Source organism: Ptiloglossa arizonensis, chromosome 4 (assembly GCF_051014685.1).
Source record: "Ptiloglossa arizonensis isolate GNS036 chromosome 4, iyPtiAriz1_principal, whole genome shotgun sequence".
Lineage (NCBI taxonomy): Eukaryota > Metazoa > Arthropoda > Insecta > Hymenoptera > Colletidae > Ptiloglossa > Ptiloglossa arizonensis.
In genome coordinates, this window is record NC_135051.1 from 23,256,417 (window position 1) to 23,271,087 (window position 14,671).

Consider the following 14,671-nt stretch of genomic DNA (forward strand, 5'->3'; position numbering starts at 1 on the left):
TGGCGCTGCGATCGCCGAAACGCTCGACTGAAATGATACTGTACCACGTGCAGTCCCAAGAATCCGGCGAGGTTGTCGATGATATTGACTCGCTCGGACGGCGTGAGGCTGTCGTACCGCGTGTCCAGCAACACCGTGAGCAGCGTCTGGTCCTCCTCCTCGTTGCAGTGCGTCTAAAATCAGAGACGTTCCATTTCAGTTGGCCGCTTTTGTCAGCGAACGGTGTCAGTGTGCGAAACCCCCATAGAATTAAGGCCGTGCTGTCCGCTGTATGCGAGGAGGCGCGCGAGTGTGGCTGACGCACACCGCGTAACGATCAATTGGCATCAATCAGCAGCGTCTACGAGACTAATTCCTTCACGAGATTTAAATGCGGCATACCGATGTAATCGTGCTGCACGCGGTACGCTTTGTTAACAGCTCCGTGTCCCACGATACGCTTGCACGCGAGTCGAATAAACCCCCTTTTCACGTTACTCACATACCCCTATTCGTCATTCGTACTCCCCTCCCGGTATATGCAATTCTTCGGCTCGTACGAAGGCATGCGTGTACTGCACGCGGCTGAAAAGAATGCCTCCGAATGACAAATTGCCTTCTTATCGCAACCACGCTATTAATCGTTGGTTTATCGCGGTGGATAATATTTTTCATAAATTTGAATTCCACTCGGAGGCATTCTTTTTCTTATCTGGTCGGTGTACACTTTTTTTTTTTATCGATTGTTACATTACACGGAGCGGTTCGTGTCGAGCGAGGTGCGTGTAGTTTTGTTATGTACTGTACGCGATTGCAAAGAATGCCTCTGAGCGACTAATTGAGTTTTTAATGTGATAATGTTAGTAGTCGGTGGTTGATTCTGATTAGTGATATTTTTTGATAAATTTTGATAGTTGAATTTGATTTTTGTTCAGAGGTATTTTTTTTTAAATAAAATCCTTTTTGTTAATAATTATGAACGGTTCGTTCCGGTTGGAGTAACAAGAGGAATGGCTGTCGAAAATGTGGAATGAGATTTTGTCGAATCGGACGATCAAAGGAAAAAAAAACAAAATGGCGGGCTTGTTGCGTCGATTATCCGATGGTAATTCGATTAACTCGTGGAACACGGTAAAAGAGCATCTCGATAAACGAGATTATTCCGTCAAACGATTTAACGAGTGAGTTATTGAGGCCAATTAATTATCGAGCTTCCGAAAATCGGCTCGCGGTCGATTAAAATGATCAACGCGAGATATCGCGCGCGAAAGTCAAACCACGCGCGCGCGCTTGTTACTCGACGAACCAACGAGACCGATTAACGAGATAATTGATTTATCGCTTCGTTAACAGCTCCGGTTGGCTAACCGAATTTAGCAACGATCGAGCGAGCCGGACTTTCGAAGGAATCGTTACTCGTAACGATCGATGAATCAGTCCAGTTCAAAGAAAATTAAAAAAAAAAGAAAAATTATTGTAAATCCTTGACCAGTTACGTCACAAGTTTCAAAACTCGAGGTCGAACACTAAGAAAAAAATTATGTAAATTTCTCCGAATTTTAATTAACCTCAATAATATTTCAATAGTAATTAAACTAAACTTACTCCAAGGCTCGACGCTTTGCAAAACCGGTCAAAATTGATAAAAAAAAAAAAAGTTTCTCTGCTCTTGGAACTTTCTCAAATCACACCCATACAAATACATCGAAAACGTGTGAAAATTGAACGAAAACTTTTCAATAAATTTCACTACGTAGAATTGAAACTTTCTCAAATTGTAACTGCACATCGTGTTGTTCGGAAAGTGATTTCGTTTTCCAAAATGGAGAATGTATAATTTAATCAAATGTTTATACCCTCTAAAAAATCGTGTTTCATTTTCACCAAAAAAAAAAAAACGAACTGACTTTTCGAACAATTTAATAAATATATCAAACGTGTTCGAAAATCGAACAAAATATAACTAATAAATTACACTAAATAGAATTGGTTGTTCGAAATTAAATTTGAAATATTTTTGTATATTTTAGAACAGTCCGTCACGAAGAATTAACGTACGAATTAACGCCGCGTCGCGACGTACAGTTGTCGACGTCGATCTTCGGATTTAACACGAAAGCGGGGCGGTGTCCTCGAGTTGTTGTCGCAGTGGATAAAGAAACACGGAAATTCGCGAAAAATTCCCGGTGGATCGTGACCAATCTGAAAAAGTATCGAACTCGAACAACAGGTTACCGATCCGTACAATTAATCCTTGGAAAGCCGAGTCGGAGGTACCTGTTGTTCATTCAGGAAACACTTGAACCGTTGCCAACGGAATGTTTTCACCGCTAACGACAAGCTCGTTGCGATATCTCGGCCTGGGCCGAGAGATAAGGACCTCACCTTTCCATCCCTGTGTTTCAGTTCCTCCTGCTTCTCAGGAACGACCTGCACAACGAACAGGTCCTTCACAGTCTCCCCGTGCATTCCGATGGCCTTGACGCTCAACCGATGACTACCCACGTCCTTTTTCGATGGCACGCCCATCAGAGTGGACGCCGCGTCGTCCCAGTACAGCCATCGCATCAGTTGGTTTCCATTCGCGTCGACCAGCTATTTTCGTTAACATTGCGCAAACGAAAGAAGAAAATTAATTTTTGTACGACAATCGCGTGTCGATCCAAAGGAATATATCGCGACCTTGAATGCTTTGTATTATTTGTGATCCTCTACTGGATTATTGGGGTCTAATACAGGACACTGGGGATCATGGAGTTTTGTGACGATCAAATATTGTGATTTGTTTACGATATATATCGATAATCTGGACCATTTTGTGAACAATTGTGATTTGTGTTTGCGATTTTCAATGATAAAACTGTGATCCCTCTTTGTGAATTGAGTTTGTGAAAAAATTGTGATCGTTGTGAATGCATTGTGATATTTATTTTTGCGAATAAATATAATTTGTGATCGATATACGTTGATTCGGTATTGAGGGTGTATTTATTTTTGGACCATGTAACGTCACAAACTGTCGTGACACTGTGAAAGGGTATTGCAAGTTACTTGTGATATGCCAGTAATCTGTGCCTACTGAATTGTGCTGCCCTTGTAACATTATATATTTGATGCACTTTGTAACGTTGTATATATAGTGACATTACGATTCTCATGATGTTACAGCGATTTGTTTGCCATCCAATTCATGACTCCTACTGACCTAAGATAAAGTCTTACGACTGTATCTTTCCGTGAACTACGTGACGTCACAAAAGTCGTGACACTGTGACTGGTTGAAGGCCTTGTTATTTACTTGCAATCTACCATTAATCTTTACAATTTTATTAAGACAAGAAACATAATTTATAACTCTGACACTGTCCTTTAACGAACCACGTCGCTCAAACTTTTCACGATCACAATACATATATCACAAAGTAAAAAAATCTTTACAATTTTCACTGTATGGTAATTTCACCTATCTATAATAATCTACTATCCTGACCCTATAACAAACCACGTTACCCAAACTTTTCACGATCACAATGCATACATCACAAAGTAAAAAAATCTTCACAATTTTAACCATGTGATAATTTCACTCACCTATAATAATCTACTATCCTGACCCTTTAACGAACAACGTTACCCTAACTTCTCACAATCACAATACATATATCACAAAGTAAAAAAATCTTTACAATTTTCACTATATGGTAATTTCACCTACCTATAATAATCTACTATCCTGACCCTTTAACGAACCGCGTTACCCAAACTTTTCACGATCACAATACATACATCACAAAGTAAAAAAATCTTCACAATTTTGACCATGTGATAATTTCACTCACCCATAATAATCCACTATCCTGACCCTGTCCTTTAACGAACCATGTCGCTCAAACTTTTCACGATCACGATACATCGTATCCCCGTACATCACAAAGTTTAAAAAAAAAAAAAAAAATAGAACCAAAGCAGCATGCATTGAAACACGACGCACGAACAATTTCATCGATCAGAAAAGTTGGCGGCGGAGCGCTGTCGGAAATTTTGCCCGAGTTCCCGTCTCTATTGTGCCCCGAAGCACGCACCAAGTTCCTCGATAAAAGTAAAGGATGAAGGTAGGCGTGGGGTGGGGGGTGCGGAACGTGCAAAAGTCAAGCGGATTTCCGGTTATACCACGGCGGCGGGCGGCCCAAGACAAATTGAATCACGAATATAGATTCTCGGGGTCGACGTTGTCACCCGCCGACAAAAGGAGGCAAATGAAAGACAGTATGTACGTAGTACGTCCTGCAAACGTTCACCGTGGAAGGATCAAGGTACGAAGTCTGGCGACGGTCCAGAATTCGCTCGAAAACGGAACCCACGGAATTTTCTCGCCCTCTCCACTCCTCCTCCCTGTCCCGTTCACCGTCCGACAAATTAGGGTGCATTGAACTACTTGTTGTCCCGGCTACTCGGTTAAACAAAGCGTCGAGCTTTTGCTGCACTTCTTTGATACCGAAATAGACGCCCATAACAGCAACTAGGCACTTCTTCGTCAACGAGTTTGACTTCGTGGGCACACAATAAACGCGCCAGCGGAGTGCACGACTTCGCGAACAACTTGCAGCGAGGGAAGAATTTATCAGTGGCTCTTCAGCGATGTTCGTGGCTGACTTATGAGACGCTGGGAACGCAACCGGAGTGGAATGCGAGTTTAAGTGCAAATGATTAGGTGGATCGTGCATCGCGCGTGCGTGTGCATTGTCGATTCTTTCGCGATAAGGTAAGTTGGAGAAGTTTTCACGATTAGAGCGAAACCGGTGAATCACCGAGGGACTGGAAGTTTCGAGGCTTGTCGTTGCGATCCGGATCTCACGAAACGGGTGCGCAACTGGCGGAGAGTGGTAATTTGAAACAGCAATGCAACGAAACACTGAGGGAATGACATCAGTCTGTGGATTCACTTATTAGCGAACGCCCTTGTGTTTATTTTTTCTTTTAGTACGTATCAGTATCGCGTAAGCTACGAAGCAGACGAATTTGTGACAGTCAATTGGGTAATTTCGTTTTCATCGTAGTGTATCACAAGCTGGTGTCGCCTTGAAGATCCCTATGAAAAACCCCGAATGAATGATCCCGATGATGTTACAGTAACATTATCCAACATTCTCCACAACTATGCAAACAGAAATGTCTTTGCAAAAAATGAGTATCCAGGTAACACTTAAAATATTACGACCCAAAAGATCCTTATTGATGGACTATGATCGCGGAAAATTGTACATCGACTATGAACAAAATTATGCACTATGGTGGACCATGACTGAAGAGAAGTATACAATTTCGAAGAAGTCTATTATCGCGATCTACCAACAAACTGCATCAAGAGATCTAACCAGCTTGGGTCCAATGAATGTCCAGAGCCTTCAATTGCTTCCAGAGTACCGCGACAGGAACACGCCCCCTCCCCCCACTCCACCAAGCGTCGCCGAACGAATCCCTGAAAAACAGAAGCTGTCGACAGGGCTGGCCCAACCCCGCTGAGAATCCGTTTCCCACCGGTGAGGTTCAAAAACAAAGGAACAAGGCGGAGGAGGGGGAAGGGTAGGTGCTGGCCGGGACGTGGGCGAGGGAATAAATCCCAGACGAGTGTACAGGATCGGTACACGATTGCTGGCCGACGTCCAGATGCGGGGAGGGAAGAAAATCAGCCGGGAGTAGCCGCGCCTTCTCACCTGGTAATAGTCCGCGGGTTCGGTGAACGGTTGCCGCGGGATCCTCAGCTTGAGCTCGTGGCCAACAGGGACAACGACATGCGGCACGCCCCAGAGCCTCTCGACCTGGTGCCTGTCGGCGTCGCGCTGCCGCTTATAGTCGTGCCAGCTCGTTCTCGAATCGTCGTAACGATGGCTGACCACGGTAGCCGCGGTGCTTGCGCTGTCTTCGCCGACATCGTCGAACACCAGGTCGTCCTCCTGTAGAGTCAGGCCCAGCACCAGCGGCAGTAGCAGGAAGCACGCGAGGAGGTAAGGATTCTTCATCTTTCAGGGGAGATTGATACGGTCGCTGCTATCATATCATGCTGACCAGCCTGGAACAAAACGGTACAAACATGTTAGAGAGATCCTGATGAAACGATAAGATGAGTTTTTTTTTAATGAGATTTGGGACTTTTGAGATGTCCACGGGTGTCTATTTTTAGCGCGAGTCTACGGTGGATGGAGATTTTCATGTAGTTGTAGTGGGCGGAGCCTGTATTCTAAAGGGCGGAGCCTAAACGCTATAGGGCGGAGCCTAGACGATAGAGGGCGGAGCCTAGACGATAGAGGGCGGAGCCTATACGATAGAAAGCGGAGCCTATACGTTAGAAGGCGGAGTCTATACGATAGAGGGCGGAGCTTATACGTTAGAAGGCGGAGTCTATACGATAGAGGGCGGAGCTTATACGTTAGAGGGCGGGGCCTATACGGTAGAGGGCGGAGCGTAGCTGAGAATGGGGATAGGTGACTCGATAGTTTTTTCGAGATACAGGGCGCGATGCAATTTACAGACTAGGGAGATCTTTACTTTTACCGTGAGTCTGATTTGATGGGGCTTTTAATTTAGTGGTAGAGGGTGGAGCCTGTATGGCGGAGCGTAGGTGAGAGTGGGGATAGGTGACTCGGTAAATTTAGGCAGTCACGATGCGATCTACTGATCGGAGGTACTTTTACTATGACTCTCGTTAAACGAGGCTATTGATTCAGTTGGGTGGGTGGAGCGTATACGGCAATGGGCGGAGCGTATGTGAGAGTGGTAATAGCTCGGATAAGAAACCTTCAGCGGATATCTGATTTTGATCGCACTATACAGCCAGGTGAGAAACTAATGCTGACTTTTTTCTTGCCAAGGGCTCTATGAGTAGGAAAAGTCTTCGCTGCCTCGAGCGGCTTCTTCCATTAGTCGAACTCGAGTGCAGATTAATTTACATCGAGTTTAAAAGTTAATGTTTCATGCGGAAGCGAGCGTTGTAGATTGTGTAGAGTAGCTGTCGTGAAATTGGAACAACAAAGAGCAGCTAGAGTTCAATACCGTTCGTCGAACGGTAGAGTCACGCACCGATGTAAAAATAGTGATGATAACAACAGTCTGTTATGATACATACGATCACGTACAATCGCTGCAACGATGCACGCCACGTTTGATTACTCATTAATTACTGTCACGTGTCATTAGATCAGATACGAATGCGCTCGTGTCTAACACAAGGAATACCATATCCGAAATAATCGGTCGTGGCATCAACGCCTAACGAGTTTAGCGACGGAAACATCGTGTGTCGTCGCGACAAATTGCAACGCTCATTTAGACACCTACGAACACGATGTAACCTATCAACTAGACGCACCATCATCTTCCGGACTTTTCTTTAAACGTATCCAATGTTACAAAAACTGTATCGAATTCTCCCTTACGTTCGAACTATTATCGAGGTGTATCTAGCGGTACAACAAGTATATGAAATTATCCCCTACTTCCTCAAGGTGCATTTAACTCAATTCTATCCGCACAAAACGTTTCACGTTCCCCTTCGAGATCACGCAATTTCCAAAAATTTTAAAACCAGAAAATACCGACCCTCCCACGAAAGACCTCGGTGTTGTCCGCGAAGGGGTTAGACGTCTACCGTCCAGATGATATTTATCGAGCAAACAATTACGTTCCAGGAGGAGGAGCGTCAACACTCACTCCTCGATTGAACGATCGATCAGCCCTGTACGCGCTATCGAACACGTTAATCGGCGGAAATTAATCGAGGCACAGTTCGGTAATTCTTTGGGCTCGTTCTTGATCGTAAGTCACCGGTTTCTCATCGGTTGGGTCTTTGCGACCGTTTGGCCATTGCAAAGAACAATGGAACGTTTTCGTGAGCGAGGGTGCGGAGACCGAGTGCAGCATCCAGTAGCCGGCCAATGATAGCCAATAAAACCTTTCATTGCATTTTTATTTCCTCTTATTGCTCGTTCCGTCGAGGACCATTAATTGGCGGAGCCGGACAATGAGGACCTCACAGTTAAGTCGAGGTAGTCGACGCTTTCATGGGGAAATAAACCGGCGCGGGATCGCCATGATCGTTTTCATTAAAGCAAATTCTGCAACGACGGGCCACGAGAACCTTCGATCGTGGCCCACTAAAAGCCCGCGGAACAATGCCCCGTTCAATGAGCTACGAACACGCCTGCACGCCGCGAAAGAAATCGGCGATACCCGTTTCCCTGCTTCCTCTTTTCATCGATTTTCGTTGCCACCCGGCGAACGCCACCGTCCGTTCCCTGACAGGGTACTATTGTGATCCGATGGTGGGTCTACGTTGCCTTGAGAGAACCTCACTGGGGCGACTTGGGTTGTTCTTCGGGAACCTGGTATTATTTCTCGTTCTGTGGACAGATTACTGCGACTTGTGTTGGTCTTTCATAGGGTAACATTGTGATGTAGTTTGTGACTTGTGTTGGTCTTTGTGAACGTAGCGTTGTGACTCGTGTCCTGTAAACGAGGTATTGCGATTTGTGTTGGTCTTTAATGGAGTTACATTGTGATCCATGGTAGTTTGTGACATGGTATTGTGACTTCTGTTGAACTCTGTGAATGTAGCATCGTCAAGTTTTGTAATTGGGGTATTGCGACTTGTGTTGGCCTTTAATAGAGTAACATTGTGATGCATGATAGTTTATGACATAGTATTGTGACTCGTGTTAATATTTGTAAATGTAGCATTGTGACTCAAGTTTCGTAATTGGGGTATTGCGACTTGTGTTGGCCTTTAATAGAGTAACATTGTGATCCACGGTGCTTTGTGACATGGTATTGTGACTTATGTTGGTCCTTGTGAATGTAGCATTGTGACTCGAGTTTCGGAATTGGGGTATTGCGATTTGTGTTGGTCTTCAATAGAGTAACATTGTGATTCATGGTGCTTTGTGCCACGGTATTGTGATTTATGTAAATTCTTTGTGAATTTAGCGACGTGACTCACATTTCACGATCGAACCATTGTGCCTTGTATCGTTCTCTAATAGTACACTATTGTGATTCATGGTACTTTGTGACGCGGCATTGTGATTTATCTTCGACAATACAGTATTGGGATTCACGATGCTTTAGCGCGAGCAGATTATTGTTCTAATCCCGTGACGGGTAACACTTTGTAACAAAATTTTTATGAACTATTTGTGATCCTTGAGCGAACCGTGCCGTGTTATAGAAATCATAGTACTCGAGAGTCACGTTGTTCTATGTCAATAAAGCATTGTGATTTACTTCATTCAGTTTTGTACCGAAATTCCTAGCCAACTATTACAATATTACTATTGTGATTTTCTAACGAATCACGCTGTTTTACATGTCATGACATGTCCGTCAATGATAACCTGGGCCAGCGATCTAGTTGTGCAAACTGTGAAACACGTGATATTGCGATGTATGCTGGAACACGAGAACGCGATACTTTGACCTATTTTTGCCCTACTGTTGACTGGTAGCCACTTTGTAATAAATACAAATATTATTCGTACGACTCACGCTATTCTCCCGACAATGTGACATTGTGACACGACCCAGAAGACGACGATAAACGAGGTATAAATATTCCCGTTCAACGATAAGGTAACATTGAGACCGAAAGCGTTTTGTGATAACGTAACAGAACGATACACGATGAATAATTTAATCGACGAAATCAGCCTCGAGATTTTTGAAAAGTGTGATCAAATTTCGTTCGTCACGAGTAACCTCTACAATGTGATGCTCCCGTCACAATTTTGCCATTTTCTTCTTTTTTCTTTTTCAAGATTTTTACCACGCGACATTTCGCGTGCACTTCTCGCGAGTGAAATATCGAAAGATGGAAATTGCGAGGGGAAAGATAAATAAATTCGGCGATCACAAACGGGCTAACGACGCCCCCAAAATTAGAAGGGGGCATAAATTGTACATCTTTACTGCCGGTATGCTAGAATCCCGGGCATAAATCGAGTTAGACGCTAATCGAAAGGAGGGCGACGCAATTTACTGGCTGCTTCTAGGAAACCCTGAAGACGGTCAACGGTACAAGAAGGCTGTGTCGTAGGTGGAAACAATCAGGTTTGCGTCCGCATTTACATACGTCGCGAGACTTTTGCAATGATCTCATTACCCTGCCCACCGCGATACTGTGAACCCTGTAAAACGGTGAACACATTCGCGGACACGAGTCCGTTTCGTAGTAAATCGTTTCTACACAGTTTGTATTTCTCAATATCTGATATTTTATTTCAGCGAGAAGAAAAGGGGCGTTCAATGTTCCGGGTGACCCGAAGCGATCGAATTTATTACGCGAATGTAAAACGAAAGGCTAGGGTTTCTTTTTTTTTTTCTTTCTTTCTTTCTTTTTTTTTACAATTGCGCGCACATACCGGGTCTGAAAAGTTTTCGCTGCACAGCTTGGCAAGAGTTACGGTGACAATGAACCTATAACTGGAACGTGCCATAAATGGGAACCACTCGTAGACTACTTTAATCTTGCTATATTTTCTCAACTTTCTATCCCTTGTACGTACTCGGTGTTCATATTTGTTTCATTCGAGTTTCGTTCTCTTGTGTATGTACAAAAAGAGTCGTTGTTTATTATTGTGAAACGTTTGTGCATTCTAGCATTCGAATACTTTAGTGTTCGAGTATTTGAAGTTTTAGTATTGGAGTATTCAAATGTACGAGTATTCTAATATTCGAGTATTCAAATGTATGAGTATTCTAGTATTCGAGTATTCTAATATTTGAGTATTCTAATATTTGAGTACTCCAATATTTAAGTATTTTTCTATTTAAGTATTTAAATATTTCGGTATTCTAATGTTTCAGTATTCTAGTATTTGAGTGGTATTTCTAGTATTTCTAGTATTCTAGGTATTTCTCTATTTAAGTATTTCAATATTTAGGTATTCTAATGTTTCAGTATTCTAGTATTTGAGTGGTATTTCTAGTATTTCCAGTATTCTAGTATTTCTCTATTTAAGTATTTCAATATTTAGGTATTCCAATGTTTCAGTATTCTAGTATTTGAGTGGTATTTCTATTATTTCTAGTATTCTAGTATTTCTCTATTTAAGTATTTCAATATTTAGGTATTCCAATGTTTCAGTATTCTAGTATTTGAGTATTCCAGAATTCGAGTACTCTAATACTTTAGTGTTCTAACACTTGAGTAATCCAACACTTCAGTATCATAATATTCGACTATTCCAATACTTCAGTATTATAGTATTTGAGTATTCAAACACCTCCACATTAAAATATTTGACTATTCCAATACCTCAATACTACGATATTCGAATATTCCAATACTTCAATATCACAATACTCGACTATTCAAATATTCGAATATTCGAACATTCACAACTATTCCACCGTCACTACTCGAGTACTCGAGTACCCGAATATCATTCAAAAACGCACCACGTCACAAAACACACCGCACTACACCGTCCAGCCACACGACCGCAGTGGCATAACGATTCGACTATTCGAAAACTACTCCCCGAAAGTACCCCCACCCCCGGAACATTCACGATCCCCGAGACCCGAATTCGACGAATCGCGACTTCGTGTCCACTTTCCCAATGATACGATAAAACACTCGCGCTCGAGGCTCGCGTACGACAAAGCGTCGACGCAAAACCCGCCTCCTTCTCCTCCTCCTCCCCCCCCCCCCCCTCCTCCTCCTCTACGAAGGGTTAACACACTCGAGAGGCAGTCTGAGTGTCGGCAGCGGTCCCTACCCCCTACCCCCTCCCCCTATCCCACTGAAAGCGGCTCTCTCTTCGCTGTTAAGGGTGAAAAATCAAGACCAGAGGAATCTACCTATTCTATCGGCGATCAGGTTCGCATACCTACCGTGTCAACCACCTCGCCGGCGCGGGTCGTATCGCAAAAAACCGCGGCGAGTTTTATCGCCAAGGTAGGCGCGTTCCTATCTGCGCGGACGCGCGTATCGGCGCGGCAGGTGCAGCCGGCGACGACGACGATGCACGCGCGCGGAATCGAAGAACAGTCAGATGATGTCTGTCAGACGCGAGGGCGCCGAGCGGAAGTGGATACAGCCAGACGCGTCGCTTCGCGTCGAGTCGTGTCGCTTTCGCGTCGAGTCGTGTCGCTTTCGCGTCGGTGCACCACCAACGACCGCTTACGAAACCAGTCGACGAATGTCACGTAGCGGTGGACGTCGCGCGGTTCTCGACGGTCACTCTGTAAAACTTATGATCGAAGCAACACGTGCTACGTTTGATCGGACGTACAGACAGCTTAGACGGTTAGGCGAATCGACGACGAATCGGGAATGAGACGCTAGACGCTCTATTGGCGCGCGTTAGAGATTTTCGAATCAACTGTGGACGATTTAATCTTTTTTTTCCCTCTTTTTTCTTCTGTGTGTGTAGTTAACAATATCAGATTCTTCAGTAACGAAATATTAGATGAAATTTGTGGAAACGAATTATATACAATTTTGTAAATTTTTACGTTTTAGTAATTTTAACAAAGAACGGGAACTCTTGCAATTTTTCATGCTGTGGTATAACGTGAGTTGATGATGAAAGGGTTGAATTGTTTCGGTAGACATCCCGTGGTTAAAAATTTTTGAATACTTTGGACGAATGAATTTTTTTCTATATGTGTGTTTAAATTGTTTTGATAGAAATTTGAATTGTTTTTTTGGGACACTTCAATATCTATGCAACAATAGTTTCATTGTAAAAATATTCGTTTAACGATCGTAGAAAGTATGCAACAAAACTGAAACATTGTCTCGCGTAATATGCAAAGAAGGTAAATTAAAAATATCTACGAACAAACACCAAGCTATCGGTTATGCATTCGCGTAAAACTCACGAGAGTTAATTTAAGACACCGACAAAAGATAGTATTGATTCAATCAAGATATAAGAAACAAAATAAATGTCAAGATAAAATTGATATTTACCGTGTGTATATATTTTCTTGCGATATTAATTCGTCCGTGTGCACTCGCTTCGAATGTTTATTTCGACCACAATTGTTCAACGAGATAACGTTAAACTCTTCCGAGAAACAGTGATAAACGTGTTCGACGTATTCGAATTCCGATGACCGCGCGAGAACCGGTGCTTTCGCTTGTCGCCAGAAGACTGACGTTTGCCTGGTTGAACGACAACTTTACAATTAGTCGTGTATCTGAGGTCACCCGAGTCACTTTGTTTTCGGCCTTTGCCGTAAGATTACTCACGTGTGACTAACGTGGGAACGAGTCTAACGGTGTGAAGTTCGCTCAACTAGCCAACAACTTTTTGATTGTTCTCTTTGTGCGTTGGACGCTCGAAGCTAGATAGAAATTAACGAAAATTCGCGAATGATTAACAATCCGAAAAATTTGTTACAATTTAAATGATAAGTTTGGTTACTTATCTAAATCCAATAAATCTTCCGTGATATCGTGGAAAAAAATGTTGACAAAAAAAAAAATTTCAACTACTGTACGAACCTATGAAAATTGCACTTGAGCAATGTTCAAGATACGAAAGAAAGTTACGATTCCGATAGTTGTTCCGTGAAATCGTCGTTTGAATGTCTGACAAAATATGAAGAGAGTACTAAAGCCAGGAAAACACTTCAACTACTGTACGAAGCTATAAAGATTGCACTTGAGTAACGTTCGTGATAAAATGAAATCTTTTCGCTCGTAAAATGGGTTACAATGATAGTAACGTTAGTCGTTGGTTAACACGACATGAAATATTAACCAATGGTGACGTTAACAAATGAATAAACAAAGGTAGCAATAAAGATATAGATAACGATTTTAAAATAAAATTTACGAATGTGAGAAGTACACGAAAGATTTGTGAACAGTAAAATTGTCAAAAAGTTGTGAAAGTTGTCTCTGAATTCTATCCAAGTGCAATCTTTTCAGTTTCATACTGTACATTTCTCCGTGTAGTTTCTTCGAGTTGCAAACAAGTTTCTCTGCGAGTAAGATTTCATTGTCCTGGTGAAAAATTAATTCGGGCCGGAAAGTTAAATTCTTGAAAAATGGTTCTCGAAAACTCGCGTGATAAAAGAGATTCCCCCTGTAGCGGAATAATTAACGAGAATCTATAGCTTTTGCTATTTTTCGTTTCGGGTGGCGGCGATAAATCGCTACGGGGAGAATGGCACGAATTTTTAACGCTCGTCCCTTTCTTCGCGCGAAATATTAATAATGCGCGAGGAACCGTGCCGGTTCGTAATTCATGTCTCGGTTACGTTTATTAAAAGAGGGCTGCGCTGTTTTCTGATATACGAACCGAGAGTGAAACAGAGGCGAGGGAAGTTGTTTTATTTTTAAATTATCGTCAATTGAAGAGTGGCCCTCTGATACGATACGCGATAATGTGAAGTAAAAATTTAACACTTGAAAAAGATGTTTAGTTGAGTTGAGTAGAAGTACAGTTGAGTACAGTTTAGTTGAGTAGAAATTGTGAACTATATTCGAGTCGAGTGGACACTTTATTTGAGTAGAAATCATGAACTATATTCGACTTGAGTGGACACTTCATTTGAGTAGAATTAGTGAACTATTCTCGATTCGACTGTACAGTTTAGTTGAGTAGAATTGGTGAACTATATTTGACTCGATTGAACACTTTATTTGAGTAGAAATCGTGAACTATATTCGACTCGAGTGGAC

At 42.6% G+C, this 14,671-nt stretch overlaps 1 protein-coding gene across 3 annotated transcripts in view; it reads right to left on the bottom strand.

Annotated features, from left to right (window-relative positions):
- LOC143146387 (uncharacterized) overlaps positions 1-13,139 on the bottom strand; it is a 30,036-nt gene extending 16,897 nt beyond the window's left edge. Inside the window, exons 1-4 of one of the 3 annotated variants that reach the window (XM_076310636.1) lie at positions 12,950-13,139; positions 5,694-6,049; positions 2,365-2,574; positions 45-173 (exon numbers count right to left, since the gene is read on the bottom strand). In XM_076310636.1, coding sequence (XP_076166751.1) covers positions 45-173; positions 2,365-2,574; positions 5,694-5,999 — 645 coding nt within the window. In that variant the 5' untranslated portion in view covers positions 6,000-6,049; positions 12,950-13,139. Of the gene's footprint in view, positions 1-44; positions 174-2,364; positions 2,575-5,354; positions 5,449-5,693; positions 6,050-10,388; positions 10,688-12,949 lie in introns of those variants that run through there. The other 2 variants (XM_076310637.1, XM_076310638.1) reach the window with 2 other exon arrangements.
- Positions 13,140-14,671: the final 1,532 nt, after the last annotated feature.